The sequence below is a fragment of the Brassica napus genome, chromosome C3 (genome assembly GCF_020379485.1).
Source record: "Brassica napus cultivar Da-Ae chromosome C3, Da-Ae, whole genome shotgun sequence".
NCBI classification, from domain to species: Eukaryota; Viridiplantae; Streptophyta; class Magnoliopsida; order Brassicales; family Brassicaceae; genus Brassica; species Brassica napus.
In genome coordinates, this window is record NC_063446.1 from 35,642,679 (window position 1) to 35,665,884 (window position 23,206).

The 23,206-nt window shown below is 32.1% G+C and overlaps 1 protein-coding gene, 1 long non-coding RNA gene and 1 pseudogene across 6 annotated transcripts; all 3 read right to left on the reverse strand.

Annotated features, from left to right (window-relative positions):
- Positions 1–2,875: 2,875 nt before the first annotated feature.
- On the reverse strand, positions 2,876–6,133 carry LOC106443043 (annotated as a pseudogene).
- A 4,609-nt stretch (positions 6,134–10,742) lies between these two features.
- On the reverse strand, positions 10,743–11,604 carry LOC106443042 (auxin-responsive protein SAUR50-like). Its single transcript, XM_013884654.3, has one exon. It carries the CDS (start codon positions 11,405–11,407, stop codon positions 11,081–11,083), a length of 327 nt encoding a protein of 108 aa, XP_013740108.1. The 5' UTR covers positions 11,408–11,604; the 3' UTR covers positions 10,743–11,080.
- A 7,102-nt stretch (positions 11,605–18,706) lies between these two features.
- On the reverse strand, positions 18,707–23,206 carry LOC111205160. 5 transcript variants are annotated; one of them, XR_007320780.1, is made up of 6 exons: positions 22,667–23,206; positions 19,868–22,577; positions 19,549–19,715; positions 19,361–19,452; positions 19,133–19,275; positions 18,710–18,902 (listed from the first exon to the last, which is right to left on the reverse strand). It is a non-coding gene; the product is annotated as an uncharacterized LOC111205160 (long non-coding RNA). The 5 variants fall into 5 exon arrangements; XR_007320778.1 differs by having other exon boundaries at positions 18,709–18,902; positions 19,361–19,715; XR_007320779.1 differs by having other exon boundaries at positions 18,709–18,902; positions 19,357–19,715.

Here is a 23,206-nt window from a genome sequence, read left to right on the forward strand (position 1 = left end):
TATGATTTGGTTGAATAATTTGTTTTGTTGAATTGATTTAGAATTTTTTTATAATTTTTTTATTTTTTTGTATTTATAAAATCGATTTTTATATAAAATCGATTTTTGTATTTTACAAATCGATTTTTCTATATAAATTCGTTTTTTTGGATTTTACAAAAAAAATTTGTATATAAATTCGATTTTTTGGATTTTACAAAACATTTTAAATATCTATAAAACTTTTTTTGTGATTAAAAACTATTATTTGGGATTTAAAAATATTTTTAATATATATATATTATTAAAACTATTTTTTGTAATTATTAAACTATTTTTATTTATTAAAACTATTTTTTGTTTATTAGAACTATTTTTATATATTTATTAAATATTTTTAATATATATAAATCTTTTTTTGTGATTAAATTATTTGGGATTTTTAAAAAAAAAAATTAATTTATATATTTCTCTATTTATTAAATATATTTTTTTAATTTACAGGTCTCATGATGATCAGACCCGGCCTCGACAGCGTCGTGGTCGTGGTGGTACGGGGAGCCAGTCTCGGGATTCCAGCCATTTTCAGGATTCCCCTTCGCCCCACAGCTCCAACCATACATCTCCCTCTGCTGCACCCGCTCCTGCTCCTCTCGCTCCCGCTGCTGCATCCGCTCCTGTTCCTCCGGGTCCTCCGGGAGTGATGCGTGTTGCGGAGTTGGTTCAACAGCCCGGTCGTGACCATCTTCCGTATCTCACTCCGTATCCACATGGACGGGGTCAAACATGGTAATTAAACATTTTTTTTCTTTAAATTTGGATTCATTATTAACCGTTTATTCTTTTTATTAGGTTCAACCGATCCGGGAACGGGATCAGCGCATGGATCAACCGTATGATGTACTCGGCCCTCGACAGTGGACATCCGACTTTCACTCACTTCCCTACCGACAAGCAGGTTCTGTGGTTTCGTCAGTTTGCGGTAAGTATTCTAATTTTTTACTTATATTTTTAATCTTTAATATAAATTTTCTACTAATTGTGTTTTTTTTTCAGCAAGAGTTCAACTGGAATTCCGATGAGACGCTCTTTATCTATCACCACTTCGTCCATAAAGTTATGGACAACTATGGGAAGCAGATCCACGAGTGGAAGAAGAAGTGGGAAATCAATAAGGTTCGATTTAATTTATTAAACAATTTTTTAATTTATTAAACTATTTTTTAATTTATTAAACTATTTTCTTTTTTTTTTATTAAAAGGTCCCAAAGTCGATGAACGACACGGTCTGGAAGGAGTTGTGTGCGCATTGGGATAAGGAAGAGACGAAAAAAACTTCTTCCACCAACTCCACCAACCGCAGGAGCGACCGTAAAGGGAAGGGCATCTACAAGCATAACTTGGGTGCTCAATCTATTGCCACTCTGGGAGATCGCATGGTAAGTTCAACCGCTTTTTCTTCAATTATTTGAGTTTCAGAATTTTAATTTATTGTGCATTTCTTCTAATTTCTAATGTTTCTTTAATTTATGTTTTTTTTCAAGGCGGAAGAAAATGATGGCGAGCCGGTTGATGATCTCGCCCTAATGAGGAGGGCGTATACCAACAAGAAGACCGGCCAGATTGATGACGGTCTTGTGAGGGACGTGGTCGACCTGGTCCAAACTCAGGTGGTAGACGAAGTGTCTCAGCTTCAAACCGAGGATGACGCTTCGACGGCTTCGACCAACTTGTCCCGGTTTCGAATCAACGAAATCGTTGAATCCGTAAGTTCTTTTTTTTAAAAGTTCAATTCATTTATTTCTTGGTTTAAATTTGTAAATTTGGCTATTTTCTATTCAGTCGGTTCCAAAGAAGAAGGGACGTTTGGTCGGTTTGGGTCGTCGCACCCGGTCGGTTCCTCCTTCTTCTGCACCACCGCCCTTTGTTGATCCAGAAGTACTTACGGCTCAGTTGAAGGACAAAGATGATCGTATATCTTTGTTGGAGACCCAGATGGCGGCTCAACAGGCGGGCTATGAGGCACAGAGGAGGCTGAACCAGCAAATGATGGAGATGATGCAGAGGATGTACCCGAACGAGGTGTTCCCGGACGTGCCAGACCCGTAGTTTTTTTTTTTCCAAAAACTCGGAATGTTTTATTTTTATTTGTGAAACTTTGAATATTAATTAATATGATTTCAATTTTAATTTCATATTTTCGAATTTAAATTACAGAAATTTTATTTTTTTAAAAAAATTAACATTTTTTACATTCCGAGGAAATTAATTATATTTTTTACTCGATCGATCGATGCGTTTTTGGACATAAATCCATCGATCGATCTGTTTACAAAAAAACGTTCAGAATATACCGAGGGACATTTTCCTCGGAATATTCCGAGGAATATGTCCGTCGGTATATTCCTATCGATCGATGTATTTATGTCCAAAAACGCATCGATCGATGAACGTCCGAGGAAATATCCCGACGAAGTTCTCCCTCAGTATATTCCGAGGACATTTCTGACAAACTGGTGATCCTCGGAATTTCCTCGGAAGTTTGTTTCCACGGAATTCCGTCGGGAAATTCCGAGGGATTTCCGAGGAAAGAAGAAATTCCGAGAAATTATTTCCGACGACTTGTTTCGTTGGTATGTCGTCGAAATAACGATATTCCGACGAAATTCCGACGCTTTTTTCCCTCAGAATCCTTGCTGTTTTCTTGTAGTGTATATACTTTCTTTGGGATAAAATTAGTTCTTCAAAACGGCATATTTTTATGCGTAAAAATATAAAAATAGTTTTAAGAAATTTTTTTTAACTTTAAATTTATTTATTTTAAGTACCAATAATTTTAAGTACCATACATAGGAACAACAGCAATATATAATTCTCAAATCGTAAAAAGCCAATAAGTAAATAAAAAGAGAATAATTAGCTTCGCACTTGTTAAATCCATGACCAAACAAAGACTTACTTATGGAAGTCTCTATTTTCTAAAGAATAAACATGCAAACTTTCCTAAATTCATTAACTGAGAAGATAAAAATACAATTCTTAAATTTCACAAACATAAAAGATGACTATGAGAACCACCATATCAATTAGCATTGGTCAAGTTGTGTTCTCTCTCTCTCTCTAAAACCATTTAGTAAACATAAGGGAAAATGGCACTCCGGTTAGCCGGGTAATTTTCAAACTTCCGGAGATACCACCGGTGAGTTTCTCCAGCCGCCATTGTCAGATTCCCGACCTATAAAGAAAGGACCAAAATTCAATTTCTCTGAATTTAAACAAAGCCTTTCATCAGTTTTTGACAAAAGAAAGTGCACCGTACCACAAAACCAAAGAGCAACCAGATAGTTACATCTATTCCTCCACTAGCAATCAGCAAGCCCATGTATAAAACCTAAATTACAGAGCATCATCGTATACCATTTAGCAAAGAGAAGTAAAGAAGAACATGAAGATATCTAATCCACTAGGGAAGGTCGAATTACGATTTCTGCTAAGTAATGTGGACTAGAGACAATCTCAAAGACTCAAACCAATCTCCATGTGGTATTATGTACTCTTTCGCTTGGCTAGGAATTTTACGGAGAGATCCCTGCATCAACATTTGTGCATCTTTCAGTATCTAAAACACACACAAACAGAGAGACAAAATGTCAAAAACTTACTAGAATTGCGTGACAGCGGCGTTGATGTAACCATCCCCAGAGAAAAAAGGCTCCACCAATCAATTGACACCATCCAAGCTGCATCAGAGGGCTTAAAGACGATAATAAATCGAACTTAGGGGCTGAGGTTTACCTTTTTCCTTCAGAAATTAACCCAGCCATTTGATTTCCGGCGAATGATACCATCTCTGAAGCTATATCGATGCAGAGTGATAACGGCGCTGCTGCATAGAAACTAGAAAGCCAAGCAAAAGGCAATTAAAAAATATATATAAATCTTGATATGTTCATGAGTTTCTTGAGAGACTTACAACAATCCGGTGAAATAACCAAGAATGCTCATCCGAGCACAAGGGCTATACTTGAATACATAGAATGACTCTATAAGACGTCTCAAAACATGGATTTCCATCAGAAGGAGTAGAAACACTGCTCGCAACACTTTAAACCAATGCTCAACATGAGAACCTCCGGTTAATGGCGCCATTTTGAAGGCATACATCCAAGTCATGGCGAACAGGAGAGTTGTCCACACCACTCCGACAACGTAGAAGTGAGCAAAGTATTTCTGAGGAACTGTCCACTTCTGTCTCCATAACAAAACAAGCAATAAGGGACAAAGGGTCGAGAGTTTTACAACACCAGAAACATCCAATTACTAGAACATATCTCTGAAACTGAAATATTGAATAAAAATGCTATTTTGAAATTAGTAATAACATGAACAGCAACTGAAACACACAAAACCTGAGAAGAAGACGGCTGAAGAATCTTGCCTCTGCCGGCAAAACTCAACATGAGTTCATGATACAATCTCAGCTTGGAACTTGGAATCGAACCGATCACCATAAGAAGTATTGCAGCGATCCAAGCGGCTCTAACCAACCAAACAATCCATATCCCTAATTCCATTGTTTTTTTCCTGTAGCCAACGATATTAACCCTAGAAAATCTCTTGGAAGTTAAGATCTCTCTTAATATTTTCTTTGAGTTTCGTGCGAGGGAAAACCAGTTGGGAAAGTCACATTAGTTTTAAGTACGTGACGTCGTTCCATCAGTATTCCAATTTCCAAGTGGGAACCAATCTCTTAGAGCATGATTATCCGGGGTTCTTAGTGGGTTTCTTAGTGCGTGGGCCCCCACAAAACTCTTAAGGATCGGTTACAAAAACTACTAATTAAGAACCGATCTTAGTGAGTTTCTTACACTGTTCGCGGGCTCAACTGACACGTGGCGGTCCACGATTGGTTTGCTTTTTAATTTTTTTTTTTTTTTTGTTTAAACTAAGAAACCCACCGTGGATTTCTTAGGGATAATCATGGCCTTAGTGTTACGTGTGATATCCTCGAACTAAGTGAATGAATGTAATTAAATGCTTACTTGTTTAACAGGTTTGCAATTATAATGGGTTGTTTTGCAATAAAACATAGTATGGCCGAATGGTATATCTAGATTTACTACATATTAATCGGAGAGGGGTACATTAAATAAGACCTTATAACCATTAAATTTTTTTTATAATTCACAAAAGTAATTATACGAATCTTGTGACTATGCAAATATTTGAAAAACAGACAAAATACCTCTTCTGCGATGATTGACGCAGCCGTGTTCGTTTCCTAGCCGCAAGACGCAGCGGCAGCTACCAAAAAATAAACGGGAATCACGGCAACACACAGCACTGATGACCGCAGCGGCAATTAACAAAACACAACACCGATGACACAGCGGCAGTAGAAAGGGCGTTGAAATTTTTAGCGGTAACGGCGTCTCATTTTTTGTGACTCTGGAAATCCGTTGGTGGTTACTTTAGCTTCAGATTCTATTATTTTGAGCATTTTCACCATAGTTTTTCTTGTCTCTCCCGCTGCGTCTAGCGGTTAAAAAACGAACACGGCTGTTACTGACTCGAAGAGAGGGTGTGTGAGTAATTTTCTTAGTTATGCTAAAAAAAGGTTCGATACTTTCCACACCATAAATTTGAAGTAAATTCTGGTTTGGTTAAAAATTTATTAGTTGAATTTTGGTTATGTTTAAATCTTTACGGTTAGATAAATAAATTTTGGTTTGGCAGAATTTTTTAGGAAACCTCCTAAAACCTAAGTTTATCATATGTTTTCCAAGACTTCAAATATCTAAGACTTTTTTAGAAAATATTCTAACCATGAACTGTAAAATTGAATAATTGAAATAAATAGTAATAAATTCTTCATTAAAACTTAAAATCAACTTTTAAAGTGTTTATTATATACAGTAGCTAATATTTACAGTAAAAACTGGGGCTATGTTATTTTATTAATTTATAGAGTTATTAATTCAAAATAATTTTCTTTTCAGATTTTTTTTTAGTTTAAATGTTTTTAATAAAATAAGAAAATAGGTTATTTTATCGTATATACATTAATTAAAATTTTGAAATTTAAGTTTCATATTGTTTTTGCTATATTATTTGATGTATATAAAAATGTTACACAGAGTTTAAATGTGGTTTTAAATTGAACTTTACTAAATATCATTAAAATATATTAAAGTGTTAAGAAAATATAGAGACAATTTCATTGTGAATATAAAACAAACAATACAATATTTGGTTTAATTTGTAATTATATAAAATGTGTGTATATATGTACATAAATGATTAATTTACCATCTTAAAGGGACCATATATTTACATAGAATTTTCTAAAAAAATATATTATCTTATTATATTATTGAATTGTATCATATTTTACAATGGTCCAATTTAGGACAGATAAATTTATTAATTTATCATGTTTGTTAATTTATACAGTATCATTTATAGGGTTTCAACTGTATAATACAAACTTTAAACACAAATATTACTTGAACATATGTTACTAAACCCTAACCAATAGACAAATACGATTTGCAATATATATTTTCATCTACTTCCTAACTATTCAATTTTATTAAATTTTAATTCACATGATTCATATTTTTTGTGTGTTTACATTATTTAAATATATTCTTCATCAAAATAAATTTTCAAAATTTTCGTAGTCTAATTATAAAATTAAATTCATAAGCAGACTCTTAAAGACTTCATGTTTCTTACAAATTTCTCTAGATATAACTATAACATATTTTAAAAATTTTATTGGTCATAAGTGAGTAGTTGTAATTTAACTACGCATTTATTTCAGTTCAACATTTAATAAAATATAAGATACAAATTTGGTTTTAAATTAAATTATAGATTTAGGTAATTTTCTCAAAAGTAATAAAAGAGAATAGAAGATTTGTAAATTATTAGTTATATGTTAGTAGTCAATATATAGTTTATGATAATAAAACCATATTACATAAAATGTTTTAAAAATATATATTACTCTAATAACATTTGTTTTAATAAATAGTTTAATTTGGATTGGAAAGAAAATACAATTATTCACAGTGTTCATTTTTTGTCCGTCTAAGGCTTCTTTTATTTAGTATTGCTTATCAAAGACAATAACACAACAGTTGATATAGTACATCACATTAAGAAAGCCAAAACAAGCTCTTGAGAAAACAATATAACCCGACAGACAATATAATCTGACAGTTACAACTACAAGAAAAATTAATGATGAAATCCAAACCGAATATTTGTTGGATGTTGACAATACATTGATATCAAGCTAATCTTTGTTTCGCGCTTGTTAATAATTGAAGTGTTTTCCTGCATCATAACAGGCTGCATTCACTTGTACCTACAAAAGTTCTCTAGATAAAGATATATCTTTTTGTTTGGTTAAATATGTTCCGGAGGAGATCGCTTCCAAATAGTTTACCCTTGAATCCGTCGAATAATCTGTAATAATCATTACAACAATAAAACAGAGCAAAATGAGCATATCTCCGATTACAAAAACAGGGCGAAAAACGAAAATATCTCCAGAAACTTAGGAAAAAATATCCAAAATAAAGCCAAAATACTGAAAAACAAAGAAGAAAAAGATATTAGAAAATAAATCTCAGCGCCGGTGCTCAAAAAGACCGCAAGGTCACTAAAAATCTCATTTTTCTCTCTCTGGCAGCTGACCAAATTTTTCATCTACACTGTTCATCTAATTATGGAGTAATGATTTATAGAAATTACTAATTTATTAAGTACTAGTTTATAGATATTTTATGGGCAATTTTCTCAAATAGCTATTTTTGAAGTTTTTGTCACAAAAATGGTTCTCAAAAAATAAAATGGCCAAAATAGTCTTCTTATTTTAAAAAATTATTTTTTATTTTTTATTTTTAAAAATTTGAACTCATCCCCAAAACTCAATCCCTTAAATCTAAACCATAAGTCTTAGATTAATTAACTCTAAAGGTATAAATACATATTTACCTTTCAATAAAACATTTTTGGTCATTTTCTTCCTCGAGGGTTTATTTTTGTGAAAATAAACTATAAAGGGTTATCTAAGGGAATTTCTCATATTTTATTGTATTAGAAGTATAAAATTTATGATATTACTGTTTTCCTCTAATTAATTAAACTTTAGTTACAGCTTTAATTGATATACCTGGCTCTAAACATGCTTAAGGGTCGCAAATTTTGGATAGTACAGCTAACTGTGTTTTGTAAAGGTTTTGAATACAATAACTGCTTTTCATCATCACCATGACTCATTTTCTTTTGTTTGTTTTCTAATATATATAGTATAATTTTGTTTTGTTCTTTTCCTTCAAATATAGTATTATTTAACGTAAAAGCAAAATACCTTTTAAAAAGAAGTATTTTATTGCAATAAACATATTATCATGCACGTCGACAAATTCATGGGCAGAAAGAAAAGACAAAGATAACATTAAGAAATGAATTAACAAGCCTTTAGTCAAAAAAAAGCAACAAAAAAAAAAAGAATTAAGAATAGCTACCCCATGGACAACAGAACAAACCCGTGAGTTGGCAAAACAAATAAGCGTAAACTAGGTTAAGATACGCGTCTTGCGCGGAATAAACATTATATGTATAAATTATTTTATATATTATATGTTTATAACATATTATGAAATAATAAATATATATTGAATAATTAAAAAGTCATTATCTACTACTTATATAATTAAATTGGTGTAAACATATAAATAAATTTTATAAATTGAAAAATATTTTTTCTATTTGATATGATATATAATTAAATTTAAATGATAGTAACATATATATGTTATATTTTAATATTAATATTTATTAGATGATGATTTTTACTCATATTTTTTTTATCATTTGTATCTGTTATAGCAAAAAATCTAAATTAGTGATAACAAAATTTTCACTGTGGGATTAGTGGTTTAAGTAATTTATAATATTTTAAAAAAATAAGTTGTCAATATCTTTTCAAATTTTTTATCAAAAAAATGTTCAAAGTAAATTTCAAAATTAAGATATTTTTAAATTTTTATATGGCATATAGTTTAATTTAAAATGATACATATATTTATATATCTTTTATTTTTGATAATTATTAAATGAGACTTTCAACTTATATTATTTTTTAATTATTTGTATCATGTCATAACAAAAGTTTTAAATCATAGATCACAAAATTTGAATGTGAAACTTTTAACAGTTTTAGTAATTTATACTCGTTTTTAAAAATTCAAAATATAATATATAAATAATTTTTTAAATTTTTATTATATAGTTACTATGATTGTTTAATTTATTTTAATAGCTTAAAATTAAACAAATATAATTATAATACACAGTTATTTTTATCAAATCTTTATTGTTCAAAATCATTAATTCTTATATATACTTTAGCCACATTAGGCAATTCTGTAATCTTATTTGAGGAAATAATGAAGCATATTTAATAATGTATTTATTGTGGTTTAATAAAAAGCTTATTATATATTTAGATGGACCAACCTATTTCTCTAAAGATTCTAAAAATCATTCTAGTGTTGACATGTGGCTACAAACAAATGTTGCAATGCTTCTCAAATAATATATAGGGGATATTAAATCAAATGTTTTAGGTAGTAGTATTTAGCTATTCATAGTAAAATACTTCGGTATTCATATGCGAGTCTGTCTTATGCGTTATGCCTCGAAACAGGCCAGTCCGTGCTATAAGGCAAGTGAAGCATTAGGTTTAGGCACATAAAATATAAGCAAAATATATAGGCCACATTTTCTAAAATTTGATGTAGCTTAAATGGTTTTAGAAAGGAAATTTGAGGTTTCTTTACCTCATGTTCAAGGCTTCCAACCAGTTCCCAACCAATCTGTACACTAACTTTTTCATTTACAATTTTTCAGTTAACTATATGGGCCAAATTACTTTGGCATGCTTTTTAAACCTCAGAAAAGTTTTTTTTGGGTGTAACCTCAGAAAAGTTTGGGACGGCACTGCCTCAAAATATACATATATGGAGTGAATCCAGTGATCATGAAATTAGTTTACAATAAAAAAAGTGGATTCAAAATTAACTTTCCATAACACCAACCTATGCTTGAATATGTATACCTAAAGGTTTGCTAGCTTTCGGTTTGACATAATCTTTGTTCTATAGAAATGTTATGTATAGAGAGAGACGGCTAATTTTAGTCATATAGTACTTTGTGATCTGTTTAACCATTGTCTTAGGAGAAGTATGATTCTAAGATTTCTAAAGTAAAAAAAGATTAAAAACAAAAAGAAGAGTATTCTATTTTAAACCCAAAAAAACATTTTAAAATCCCTTTTCTTTATCAAACATTTTAAAATCCCTTATTGCCCAAGAAGTTGAGGCACGCTAAGAGCAATTCCAACGGGAATCTTTAGCAAAAAAATCTTTAGCAAAAAAATATTATAATAATATGCAGGGTCCACGAAATTTAAGAGTTTGTGTCAAATTAATCCTTAGCTAAGGATCAGACATGTTACTGTGCGCGGGTCCCACCGCCACGTGGGATTCCGCGATTGGTTCAATCCTTTTCTTTTTTTTTAGCTAAAAAAAATATAAAAATAATAAAATAATTTAAAAATCTTACCTCGGTTATCAAGCCAAGAATAACAGCGTTGCGGATGGTCTAAGAAACTAGAGAATAGATATATTTGCTATTTATTAGGTTTTTATTGGATGTATTATGTAGAGCATACTGGTCATCAAAGATAATAATTAACGTCTCTCGCAGATTTAGTAATAAACAAATACCCGTGAGGAAAATATTACAAGCTTTCTTCAGAGATTTAAACCCAAAAATTTCCATCTCGTGGGTTTTTTTGGCTAGACGAGTCAAACTGGACCCAAAAAATACCCAAGATGAGCTTAAAAATATGACAAAAGAAACAGAGAAAATATAGGAAATACATCAAACTAAAGAAAAGAGAGAGGATGTTCAAAAAAAGAGAAGCTACAAAAAATAAAATAAAAAAACTTCATCTTTAACCATCTCCATCTCTATCTCCTTCAGCTTACTTGTTCTTCGTCTTGTTGAAAATACATAGTTCTCATCGGATCACGGAAGTCAGATCTTGAAAGAAGAGTTCATCACAAGGAATGGTGAGACCCATGTCGTGATCAAAACCAAACTCTTCCTCAGCTCTTCTAAGGAGACATTGGAAGTCAAGATTGGTCAAAAAAGATATAGGAACTATGTATCTGCTCCTATTTTTTCCTACATAGACAGGGAAGTGTCCCTTTGGTACATCAAGTGGGAGATCATACTCTTCATATCCTCCTCCTCCGTTCTTCTTTCCCAAGCTCGAACATCTCTTCAGAATATGCCTAAGCATTGTTGTTTGAGAAAGTTTTGTAGATTTCTTGGGGATGGCCATTTTCTTGTGTTTTGAGTGAATTGAAGAGAAAAGCTTTTTGTTGTGTTTGTAGAGGGGGAAGTTGGTGGATAATATTGAGGGGTGAGGTGTAAATATTTATAATGACATGCATGTGTTGTATATTTCTATGTGTCTGAGAGAGAGGTGAGAAATATGTGTAGAAGCCACGCACACAATGGCACTAAAAACATTAGACGTTAGAGCCATTTCATGGTTGGTCCTATTATGACACTGTGGTCCCCTCGATATCCACCTAGCTCATAACAAGATGGCCCATAAACTGCTATCTGGATTTAAATTTTAGTCTAATATGTATTAGAAAGTTTGAAACATACACAACTTTTAGGCTCTTAAAGATGGATTTCGAATGATTTCAATATTAATGATAAAATTGTTGTATATCACCATTTACAACTATGTAACAATGAACAAAAAGCTAAAACTCAAACAGATGTCTGCATAAAAGTAAAATAAACTCTTTCATATTTTTTTTAACTGTGTAAATGGTGATTAACAACAGTGTAACCAATCGACGAGATTGCCAGTGTTGGGATGTAGTCAAAGCCATCCTCATTTGTACTGTTCATGTCCGCACTATTGATCGGATGGCGTAATACTAACCAAGGCTTTTAGCCATTTGGGACATCTACGACCCTACTCCAAAACTCACTCTAAATTCCATTTTGCAGTAAAATCATCTCTAACTCTATTCCAAAACTCACTCCAAAATAGAGTAAGATATGATTACTCCAAATATGGAGTAAACCAACTCACTACTCTAAAATGGAGTTGAACTTTTTTTATTTATAAAATAGTCTTCTATATTTAAATATTTTCATTTTTAATTAAATATTATTATAAATAAATAAATAAATATTATTTTACTATATATATTATAAAAATTACTGTTAATATTTCTTAATTATATAAATATCCATCTAATGAACTATTTTATGCAACAAAATATATATAATATAAACCATAAAAGACCATAAATATAAAAAATAAAAGATAAGCACCATACAAAAAATATATAGTATAAAACATAAAGATCATACATATGAAAATAGACTATTTTGCAAATAGTATAAATGAAAGGTGATATTACTAATTTTTTAATAAACATAAAACATAATATATTAAAAATATTCTATTTTGGAGTAAGAAATGAAGTAATACATTAGAGCAAAATTCAACTTTATTTTGGAGTAGAAAATAAAGTAATATATTGGAGATGCTCTTAGTCTCCCTTAGTTTGAAGTTTTGTCATCTAAGTTGGGTTTGGAATTTTCATTTCCAACTTTATTTTATTTTTTTGAAAACATTTTTCACTTCCAACTTGAAGGGAAATATTAGAAAAAGGAATCCTATTAAAGCCTTGATAAGTTATACTAAAGTCCTTATAGCATTAGGTTTATATTTTCATGTGATGTATATAAATAAGTGTTCTCTTTTGATGTCAACACGAGTTAATAATTTATTGCCCATTTTTCAAAAAAAAAGAAAAGTTAATAGTTTACAATATCAAACGGTGTCCTTAAAAATGTTACCTGTAAATTAAAAAATATAATTTAATTATAAATTTGTTAATTTTTTTAATAAATATAATCATAAAATTAAGGTTAAAACAAAAATATTATACAAAAAACGCTTTTTATACAAAACGTAAAAATTGATTGTTCAAGATAATGTTGTCAGAAGTTTTACACTAACCGCTATACAATCTTAACATAAACATGAGTCGTATGCTAAGCCGAACTCTGCGTTTCGAGTGCCTGGCATGTAAGCTTCAAATCATGAGTTATTTGCTGGTTATCTGCTACTTACTGATGTGAATAATGAGTTGCTCTAATAAAAGTAAAGTAAATTTTTTATTAACAAATGTTTACTCGAAGAAGCATTTTAATTTTGTACGAAATATTATTATTATTATTATTATTTTACTGGAATATTATTTTCTACAAATAAATGAATTTGCTCCAGAGATATAACATATTTGAAAGAACATTTCAAAATGAGTCAATGCGTGTCCCTGTCTACCTGCAGAGCAGAGGTGTCGTTAAAGAGCGTTAATCACGGACTTTGGAAATAGCAAATGTACTGAAGAGTACAAACCAGGGCAGGATTTGTGGTTAGGACTTAGGAAGAGCTTGTGACACTTCCAAACAAAAATTATTTTCTTTTATTATTCTTATTCTTTTAAATTTTCTTTCTGCAAACACCAACCATGTGCGCTCCTCTCCATTTTTGCTATTTTTTCTCAAAGCTCTGAATCTGAGTTCCTCTTTTCCAACAGCTTTCAATTATTCCCCAAATTTCAGCTCTTTAACTGGTACAGTAGTTTTGATTATATCGTGAACTCTCTAAAATGAGTGGCTATAGGGATCTTATTTTTGGTAATAGTGTATATGTGGATAAAAAACGGGAAACATGTAGGACCAGTCGATGACTCTTGAACTTGACGTGGTGAGGCTACGAACGGTTATGTCGGACCATTACACTCCAATTAATTATTGTTAATGTAGCTGTATCGTGTTGCTTAAAAAAAATGTAGCTATATCGTAATTTGCACTGAAGAGAAATAAGTGTAAAATATAAAAATGTAAAAATGTAGATGCAAGTGTTAGTTTCACACTTTCATTAACACTTTTAAAAAGAGAATATTTCCTTAAATGTAAGTAACAATGTATTTTTTCTAGTCTCTTAAGATTCAAACCAAATTAACAAAATATGAAAAGACTCGAAACAAAATTTTAATAATATTACTTCGTGGTTTTATGAAACATATTTTTTAAGGTCAAGATCGCTTCGATAACATGCTAAACCACCAACTCTGATAATCCACTAATGCACCAACACTACAAGAAAACAGCGGTATTCTGACGGACATTACGACGGAAAATGAAATCCTCGGAATTTCCCGAGGAATTTCCGAGGAAATTCCGAGAAAACCCAAATAAACCCAAAATTTGGGTTTTCTCGGAATTTCCTCGGAATATACCGACGGAATTCCGAGGAAACATCAATCCGTCGGAATATTCCGAGAAAATTCCGAGGAAAAATGTGTTCCTCGGAAAAAACCGATGAATTCCGAGGAAATATTATAAGGATTTTACAAAATTCCGAGGAAATTCCGACGAACTAGTGATCGATCGATGCGTTTTTGGACATATACCCATCGATCGATCACATTGTTACGCTTTGGTCCATATTAGTGATCGATCGATGCGTTTTTGGACATAAATCCATCGATCGATCCGTTTATAAAAAAACATTCAAGATTTTGAAACCCCAAACACTAGTTCCTCAGAATTTCCTCGGAATATTCCGAGGAAATTCCGAGGAACACTTGATATCCTCGATCGATCGATGGGTTAATCTAATCGATCGATCACATTGTTACGCTTTGGTCCATCTTAGTGATCGATCGATGCGTTTTTGGACATATATCCATCGATTGATCCGTTTAAAAAAAATTGACGTTTTGAAACCCCAAACACTAGTTCCTCGGAATTTCCTCGGAATATTTCGACGGAATTCCGAGGAAGAAAAGGGTTTCCTCGGAATTCTCTCGGAATATTCCGAAGAAATTCCGAGGAAATAGGGTTTTTAAACCGAAAACAAAGTTTTGCGGTTTGAATAACACCTATATAACCCTTATTAAGTGTCTTACGTTCATTATGAAGTCAAAACTTTGTTCCTTACCCTATAATTAACACTTTTCCGATTGTATGAATGAAATCCCACAACATAAGAGAAACACTTATACACTTTAATGAACGGTAAAGAGAATACTTTCAATTCGTTTTGAAATTTGTTATTTCATGGTTTATACTCATCTATACAAAGAATCCTCAATGGTATGCATTACAATTGTATAAGAAATGAAATACGACAAAAAAAAATTGATGTTTTGAAACCCCAAACACTAGTTCCTCGGTATTTCCTCGAAATATTCCGAGGAAATTCCGAGAAACAATATAAATTAATAGAAATACATACATATGATATTTTTTTCCTCGAATTAATGAAAATATTCCGAGGAAATTCCGACGGATATTTAAGTGGCCGTCGGAATTTCCTCGGAATATTTTCATTTAACCGGGCAAACAAGCCGCCAAATATTTCGAAAAAATTGAAATTGAAAATACTGAGGGAATTCCGACGGAAAATATCTGTCGGACCCAAGGTTTTATAAACTCGAAACGCATCTTCTTCCCCATTTCTCTCTTCTTCCTCTCCGGCGATCTCTCTCTCCTTCCGGCGTTCTCCACCTTCTCTCGCTACGATCTCTCCGGCGAATCCTTTTCATTCCCTTACAAATCATGTAAGGACCCTATCCCACTCTCTTAGGTCCTATTTGTTAGGTTTTTAAGTAGATTTGATGATTTTAGAAGTTTTTTGATAGATTTTTGTTAGGGTGATTGGGTAGGATTGTGATTTGTTGTGTAATAGGTTTAGAATTGTGATTTGGTTGTGTTGAATTGATTTAGAACTTTTTTTTATAAATTGTTTAGCATTTTTGTATTTACAAAACGTTTTTTCTATATAAATTCGATTTTACAAAACGTTTTTTGTATATAAATTCGATTTTTAGATTTATAAAAGATGATTTGATATTTATAAAAATATTTATATTTATTAAAACTAATTTTGTATTTATAAAACATTTTTTTGATTTATAAACACTATTTTTTTATTTTTGTATTTATAAAAACTATTTTTAAATATACAAAACGTTCTTTGTATATAAATTCGATTTTTGGATTTATAAAAGATGATTTCATATTTTAAAATTAATTTTGTATTTATAAAACATTTTTTTGATTTATAAACACTATTTTATTATTTTTTGTGTTTATAAAAACTATTTTGTATTTATAAAAAATGATTTCATATTTATAAAAATATTTATATTTATTAAAACTAATTTTGTATTTATAAAACATTTTTTTATTTATAAAAACTATTTTATTATTTTTTGTATTTTAAATATGTTTTCTATTTCAATTTTAAACACTATTTATAAACACTATTTTATTATTTTTTGTATTTATAAAAACTATTTTGTATTTATAAAAAGATGATTTCATATTTATAAAAATATTTATATTTATTAAAACTAATTTTGTATTTATAAAACATTTTTTTATTTATAAAAACTATTTTATTAATTTTTGTATTTTAAATATGTTTTCTATTTCAATTTTAATTTTATATTTTCGAATTTCAATTTAAAAAAATAAATTTATAATTTTTTTTTTAATTTTGGAAATATTCCGAGGAAGTTTATCCGTCGGAATATTCCGACGACATCTTCCTCGGAATATTCCGAGGAATTTCCGACGAACTTGTGGTCTTATGAATTTCTTCGGAAATTCATTTCCTTGGAATTTCGTCGGAAATTTCCTAGGGATTTCCGAGGAAAGATGAATTTCCGAAGAGTTATTTCCGAGGACTTTTTTCGTCGGTATGTCGTCGGAATAGCGTTATTCCGACGACATACCGACGATTTTTTCTTTCAGTATGCCACTGTTTTCTTGTAGTGCAAGTGCTTGTATAAAACCTGCTTTCAATTAAAAGCATGTAGTATGTATATGATAATGTTGGTTTCAATAAAGCATCAATTAAAAGCATAGTCTTTTAAACGAAAGAAAAAACTCCGGAGAAATAGACCCTAATTTCCATAATCAGAGGAGATGATTTGGTCAAAAAGCGATGTGATGAGCGGTTTGAGAGTAGGAAATTGTCACTATCTGAAACAAGCATTTTGTCTTTTAATAATTCTATCTGCATTTCTCTTGGGAACTATGGCCCCATGTGTTTAGGAAAGCCACCTATGTCTCTTAGCTCAACTTTTGTCGTTATATACTTTTCTTGTATAACACAGAAATCAAATCGATGGGTGATTAGGAAGATTGCACACTTAATAATTTAGTTTGTTCCACTGACTTATTCACAAACTTTCATTTTGGGGGCCTAAAATACGAGCTGATTTGACAGATATGTATTATTAACCCATAAAACTGTAGGAAAATTTTCCCAAATTTTGTTAATTTTAAAAGGTTACGCTATAATATATAATGTTCTCGGACATTTTTTCAAGTATAACCGGAACATTTCCTGTAAAATTGTTTTGTATTAAAAATTACAACTTAAAAAATTTGTAGAAAATAATAGTTGGAAAATATTACAAGATATGTTTAACATGTTGCAAGTAAACTCGGCCAGACGTGATCTTCGTAGGACGGCTCAGGTAATACAGTTAGGCATATATCTTTATAAGACAGATAATATTGTCGGTTGTCGGATCGTCTATGTAATATTTCTCATAATTGTAATATCATAATAAATCAACGTTAAAAAAAAAAATTCTCATTATTGTAATATCATAATAAATCAGCCTTAAAAAAAAAGATTTCTTCTATGTAAACAAAAAAAAAAGATGACTTTTGACAAACATATGAAAATTTGACTCAAAAAGCAAGGATGAGGTGAAAAGGAATTGAGAAAAACAAAATTAAATCGTTTTTAACTTTTTATTTTTAATAACTCATGAGCTTTTATAAGAACTAGATCTCTTTCTTCGGTAACCGCAAATAGTTTGTATTATATTTTATTTTTAATTACGTAAAAATGTGAAATCGGTTTTCATAGATAAAGCTGAGATGTTTGACATTGCATTGATAAGTTTAGTTTAAAAATGGATTGGATCTGAGGAATATAATGTAATTGAAACAAGAAGACATAATAATTAAAAGAGTCCAACGTTGTGCTTTAAAAAAATATGTTAATGCTTCCTTATAGATCGATTGAGTGCATTACAGTATTCTTTAACAAAATTTGATGGTTTTGTATGACAATAACGTTAGTTGCTATGAATTGCGAAGGAAAAAGGGGATTTCGCCGAGGAAATCCACTATCGCCCTATTATTTTTGTCATTGCTATGAATTACTTTTCCTTAATGCTAAACAACGAGGTCTCAGAAGGCTCCTTTTCTATGATGCACCGGGACGGATACGGGGATAGAAACGAGGACGGAAGCGGAAACGGGAAACGAGAAAATTTAAAAATTATGGGTACGGGTACGGTAAATATATACTAGTAAAAAATATAAAATATTTATAAGAAAATAAATTTATATAGTGAATCTAACATAATTAAAATATAATTTACTATAATATGTCTATTTTGCCAACTAAAATTAGAAGCAAGATAACAGTGACAGTTAAAAAACAATTGCACAAGCATTATGTCTCGTGAAAACTAGTCTTACTCATAGCTATGTTCTCTAACCGTCCCCAAGCCGTACCAGTGCTGTCCCCGTGAAGTACCCGTCCCTGAAACGTTTCCGGTACCGGTACGGCACCTAAATAGACGTCCCCGTGCTACATAGCTCCTTTTCCTATCACTATCAGTGCACTAAAACCAAATTGACTCATCTTTGTTTTGCAGAGGATTTGCTAATCTTCTCTATCGTCGCTACAAACTGTCCTGCAGATCTTAAAAGAGTTTGAGTTAAGATCAGGACTAGCGGTTAGCATGAAAAAATCTTGCTTCTTTTTCTCTGGTCTCTCAACCTTGGAAATAGAAACAATTTAGGTATTTATGGGAATGCCATCAGAGTCTTTACCTATCCGCTACCTAGGGGTTTCTCTTTGCACTAAAAAGCTTACACTTCAAAACTGTGAACCTCTCATTGTTCAAGTGAAGAATTGCTTTACCTCTATCTTTTGCGGGAAGACTTCTCCTAATCAAAACTGTGATTGCTGGCATCACCACCTTTTGGTCTTCTGTTTTTATCCTTTATAAGGCTTGCATTTCAATGATCAACTCTCTGTGCGGTTGTTTCTTCTGGAAAGGTAACCTGGAAGGTCATGCATCAGTTAGGGTGGCATGGTCTGAGGTAACTAAAACAAAACAAGAAGGATGATTGGGGTTACGTGACCTACTGTGCTGGAACAAAGCTGCTTGTCTTAAATTCAGCTGGCTCATTTTTTTTCGGGAAGGATCGATTTGGGTTGCTTTGTTCCGAGCAGAGATCCTAAAAGATGATATCAGTAACTTCTGGACAGTGAACCCAAATCATTCTATGTTCTGGATGACGCGGATATTGTTGAAGCTAAGGAAAACAATTTACCCATGGATTCAACTAAGAGTAGGTAACATAACTAAAACTCGGTTTTGGTCCGACAACTGGTCTCTATTTGGGAACTTGGCTAACTATCTCTCAGCTACTAAGACTTCGCATCTTGGCATCCCTTGGAAAGCTTCTCTTACATCTCGCTATGTGAATGGCTCAACCTCCTGTGAGATCAGAAAATCAAGTAAATATCGCAACCTACTTAACTATAATTGAACTGCTTGATCAAGCTGATTACTATGAGTGGAGAGTTGGTAACAACCCTTCCCTCTGTTACTCAACATCGGAAGTATACAAAGAGATTAGGGTTTCTCACCTTAAAGTATCTTGGTTTCTATCGGTATGGATTAAAAGAGGAATTCCGAGACACTGCTTCCTCGCTGGGCTTTTTGTCTTGAACAGATGTCCCATTCGAGACAGGCTCCATAGTTGGGGTTTCCAAACACCTACTACTTGCCTCTTCTGTAACTCGGTGGATGAAACCAGAGACCACTTGCTCTTCACATGCCCCTTCAGCTTCAGTGTTTGGACTGCAACAACTTCTCAATGCTTGATGACTGCTGTCCCTGACTGGAACTCAACGCTACTTTGCATGCAGACTCTCCCACAAAAAAAGCTATGGTTTTCAACTCTCCCTTTGATGCTGGCAGGCGACAATCTACCTGGTCTGGACTGAGAGGAACACACGACTCCACATACAAATTATCTGATCCAAAGATTCCTTGATTAGGCAACTTGACCACTTGTTTCGAAACAAGATCTCCTCAATCAGGCCCTCAAACCCACATCTTTCCTCTTCCCTGATGCAGTTATGGCTGTCCACATCGTAACTTTCGTCGATGATCAACTTTCCCGATCCCCTACTATTCTATTGACTGGATTAGTCACTTGGGTTCTGAATTATGGATTTCTTTGTGTCATATGTATTGGGCTAGGCCTGTCTAACTAAAATCTCGGCTTGTAAAACATTTCATTTTCTTTTGCATTTATACAAGAAAGTCATGTTAAAAAAACCCCGTTAATTGGGCCTTTTGATGAGGTTAACTTTGTGCACATACACCATGCTATTTATTACCCGGTTTTCTTTCTTTAGTTTGATAAACTTGAAATTTTCTTTTGCATTTATATAAGAAAGTCATGTTACAAAAAAAAAAAAACTGGTAAAGGTTCTTAAAAGAGGGTTTTAAGAATCTTTATTTATGGGTTTCCACAATAATTGTGGATTCCACAATTATTTATACATATATAATATATACATACATATATATACATATAATATATATATTAAGAAATCCAATGGGAAGAACATAATACAAGTATTAAGAAATCCAATGGGAATAAACCCAATTGGAGATAGTCTTAGCTGTGCCCACATGCACCATGCTACTTATTACCCGATTTTCTTTCTTTAGTTTGATAAACTTCTTAATGTGTGTATATCGCCCGTACACTTTTGTAGCTTCTAGAAATGCCAAATACCAAATCGAACCTATCTCTCCTCTCTAACTAGTACTCCCTCTGTTTTTTAAAGATGGATGTTCTAGAAAAATATTTTGTTTCCAAAAGATGTATTTTTCATGTTTTCAAAGCATATTTTGTCAACTAATAATGAAAAATTGTGTGTTTCAAAAATATTAATTACATTTCTTTTAATCCTATTGGTTTAAAAATATAAGAAATATAAAGTTACAAAAAACTATGCATTAATAACTAAGTTTTAATATGGTTTCTTAATAAGTCTGAAAATCCTAGAACATTCATCTTTAAAAAACAGAGAGAGTAGTAAATAGTACTAAATACTAAATTTACTAATCTTTTTTTTTTTGGATCAACCTAAATACAGTAATCTATTGATGTCAAAACTGGGAAAAAGAAGAAGAAAAAGCTGGTGTACGCCCACGGTTTTGGGACATCTATATATTGCAAGGTGTATACTATATGTATTTTGTTTATAAAATATAGTTTTTCTTTTGTAAAAGTATAAAATATAGTTACGCTGCACGTTCATGATGTCATACTATCAATATTCATCAATTATCTGGTCCAAAAAAATTGAAACTTATTAGTTATGTCATCGTCTGATAAATAATACACATCACTAGCAATTTACTAGAAAATATTCAGTTTTTCTTGAAACGTCCCACTTCCGAATTCCGTGAAACGCACCATGGATAAACGCCTACACCAATCCTGGACAATCATGAGGTCATGCACACTGTTTACATACCCTAGAGTCGAACTCGAAGCTACAAAAAAATTGTGTTATGTTGAATATGGAAGATGAGTGTATGATAGTATAGTCATCACTACAAGAAAACTAGTTTGTTGCAAGGGAAGAAAGTCTCGCAATTCTCTTGCAAATTGCGATTTGCAAGGAAATTGCGATGTAAATATTTTCTGTCGCAAATCCGTTCTCGCAAATAAAAAACACTCGCAATTCCCTTGCAAATTTGCGAGGGAAAACGTTTCCACGCAAATTTGCAACGGAAGACGGTTCCTCGCAAATTTGCGACGGAAAAGGGTTCATTGCAAATTGCGATGGAAAATGGTTCCTCGCAAATTTGCAATAGATTTATGAAACACAGTTTCCTCGCAAATGTTTTGAAAAATATTTTTAAAAATATATAATTTTCACTATTTTTGACATTATTAAAAATTTAAAAATTATAAATCACAAAATACAATGGAAATATATAATACATTGATTTTTTTTTACAAAATAATTGAATTTGGTTTACAAATAAAAGTTTGGTTTACAATTAAATCCGGTTGACAAACTAAACCAGAATTAAAAAAAGAAGAAGAAGTAAAACCAGAAAAAATACTAAACCTAATCTTCAAGCTTCAAGCCGCCTCCCCGGCCTAACCGGATCTCACAGCGCCGCTCTGTCACACCATCGCCGCACCACCAACTGCTTTTGCACCACCAACGGCTTTTGCATCACCAACGCACCACCCTTAACCGGAGACACTCTCTGTCACACCACTGCTTCTCTTTCCTGTTTCATCACTGCTGCTTCTCAGATCTGAAAAAAAAAACAAAACCAATTACAAATATATAAGAAGATGAAGAGAACGAGAGAACAGAGATAAGAGGAAGGCGAAGTGGGTTGACCTGTGAAGGTGGTGAGTAGGTGAAGCCAACAGAGAGCTTGACCGAGACGAGTCTGCCGCGCCTCCACCTCCGCTTCAGCGCCTCCTTCGCCATAGCTCCTGCGCTTCACTGTCGTCGTTTTCCTCCAAGCCATGAGCTTCGTTTTTGTCTTCTTCCACCCAAACTTCATGTTCATGTAGGGACAAAGAAGAAGAAGACACAAGTGATGAGAGATTGAGAGATAAACAATGTAGATAAAGAAGAAGACACAAGTGATGATTAGATTGAGCTTGGTTTTACCAATTTCGTCCAGAGATTGAGAGAAGCTATGGAGAGATTGAGAGGATTAAGAGGAGAGAAGAAAAACAGATGAAAATGAAGATATGGTCCATTCGATTAAAGTGTAATCCAATGGACAGGAATGAATATTTGTCAATCCTTGTGTGAAAGTAGTAGCCAATGAGATTTTTTACAAATTTGTTTTTATTTTTTTGTTGTCATAACGTATGACAAGAGAGCGCATAGATAGGTCACAAAATGTTGTCAAGTCCCTTTCATATT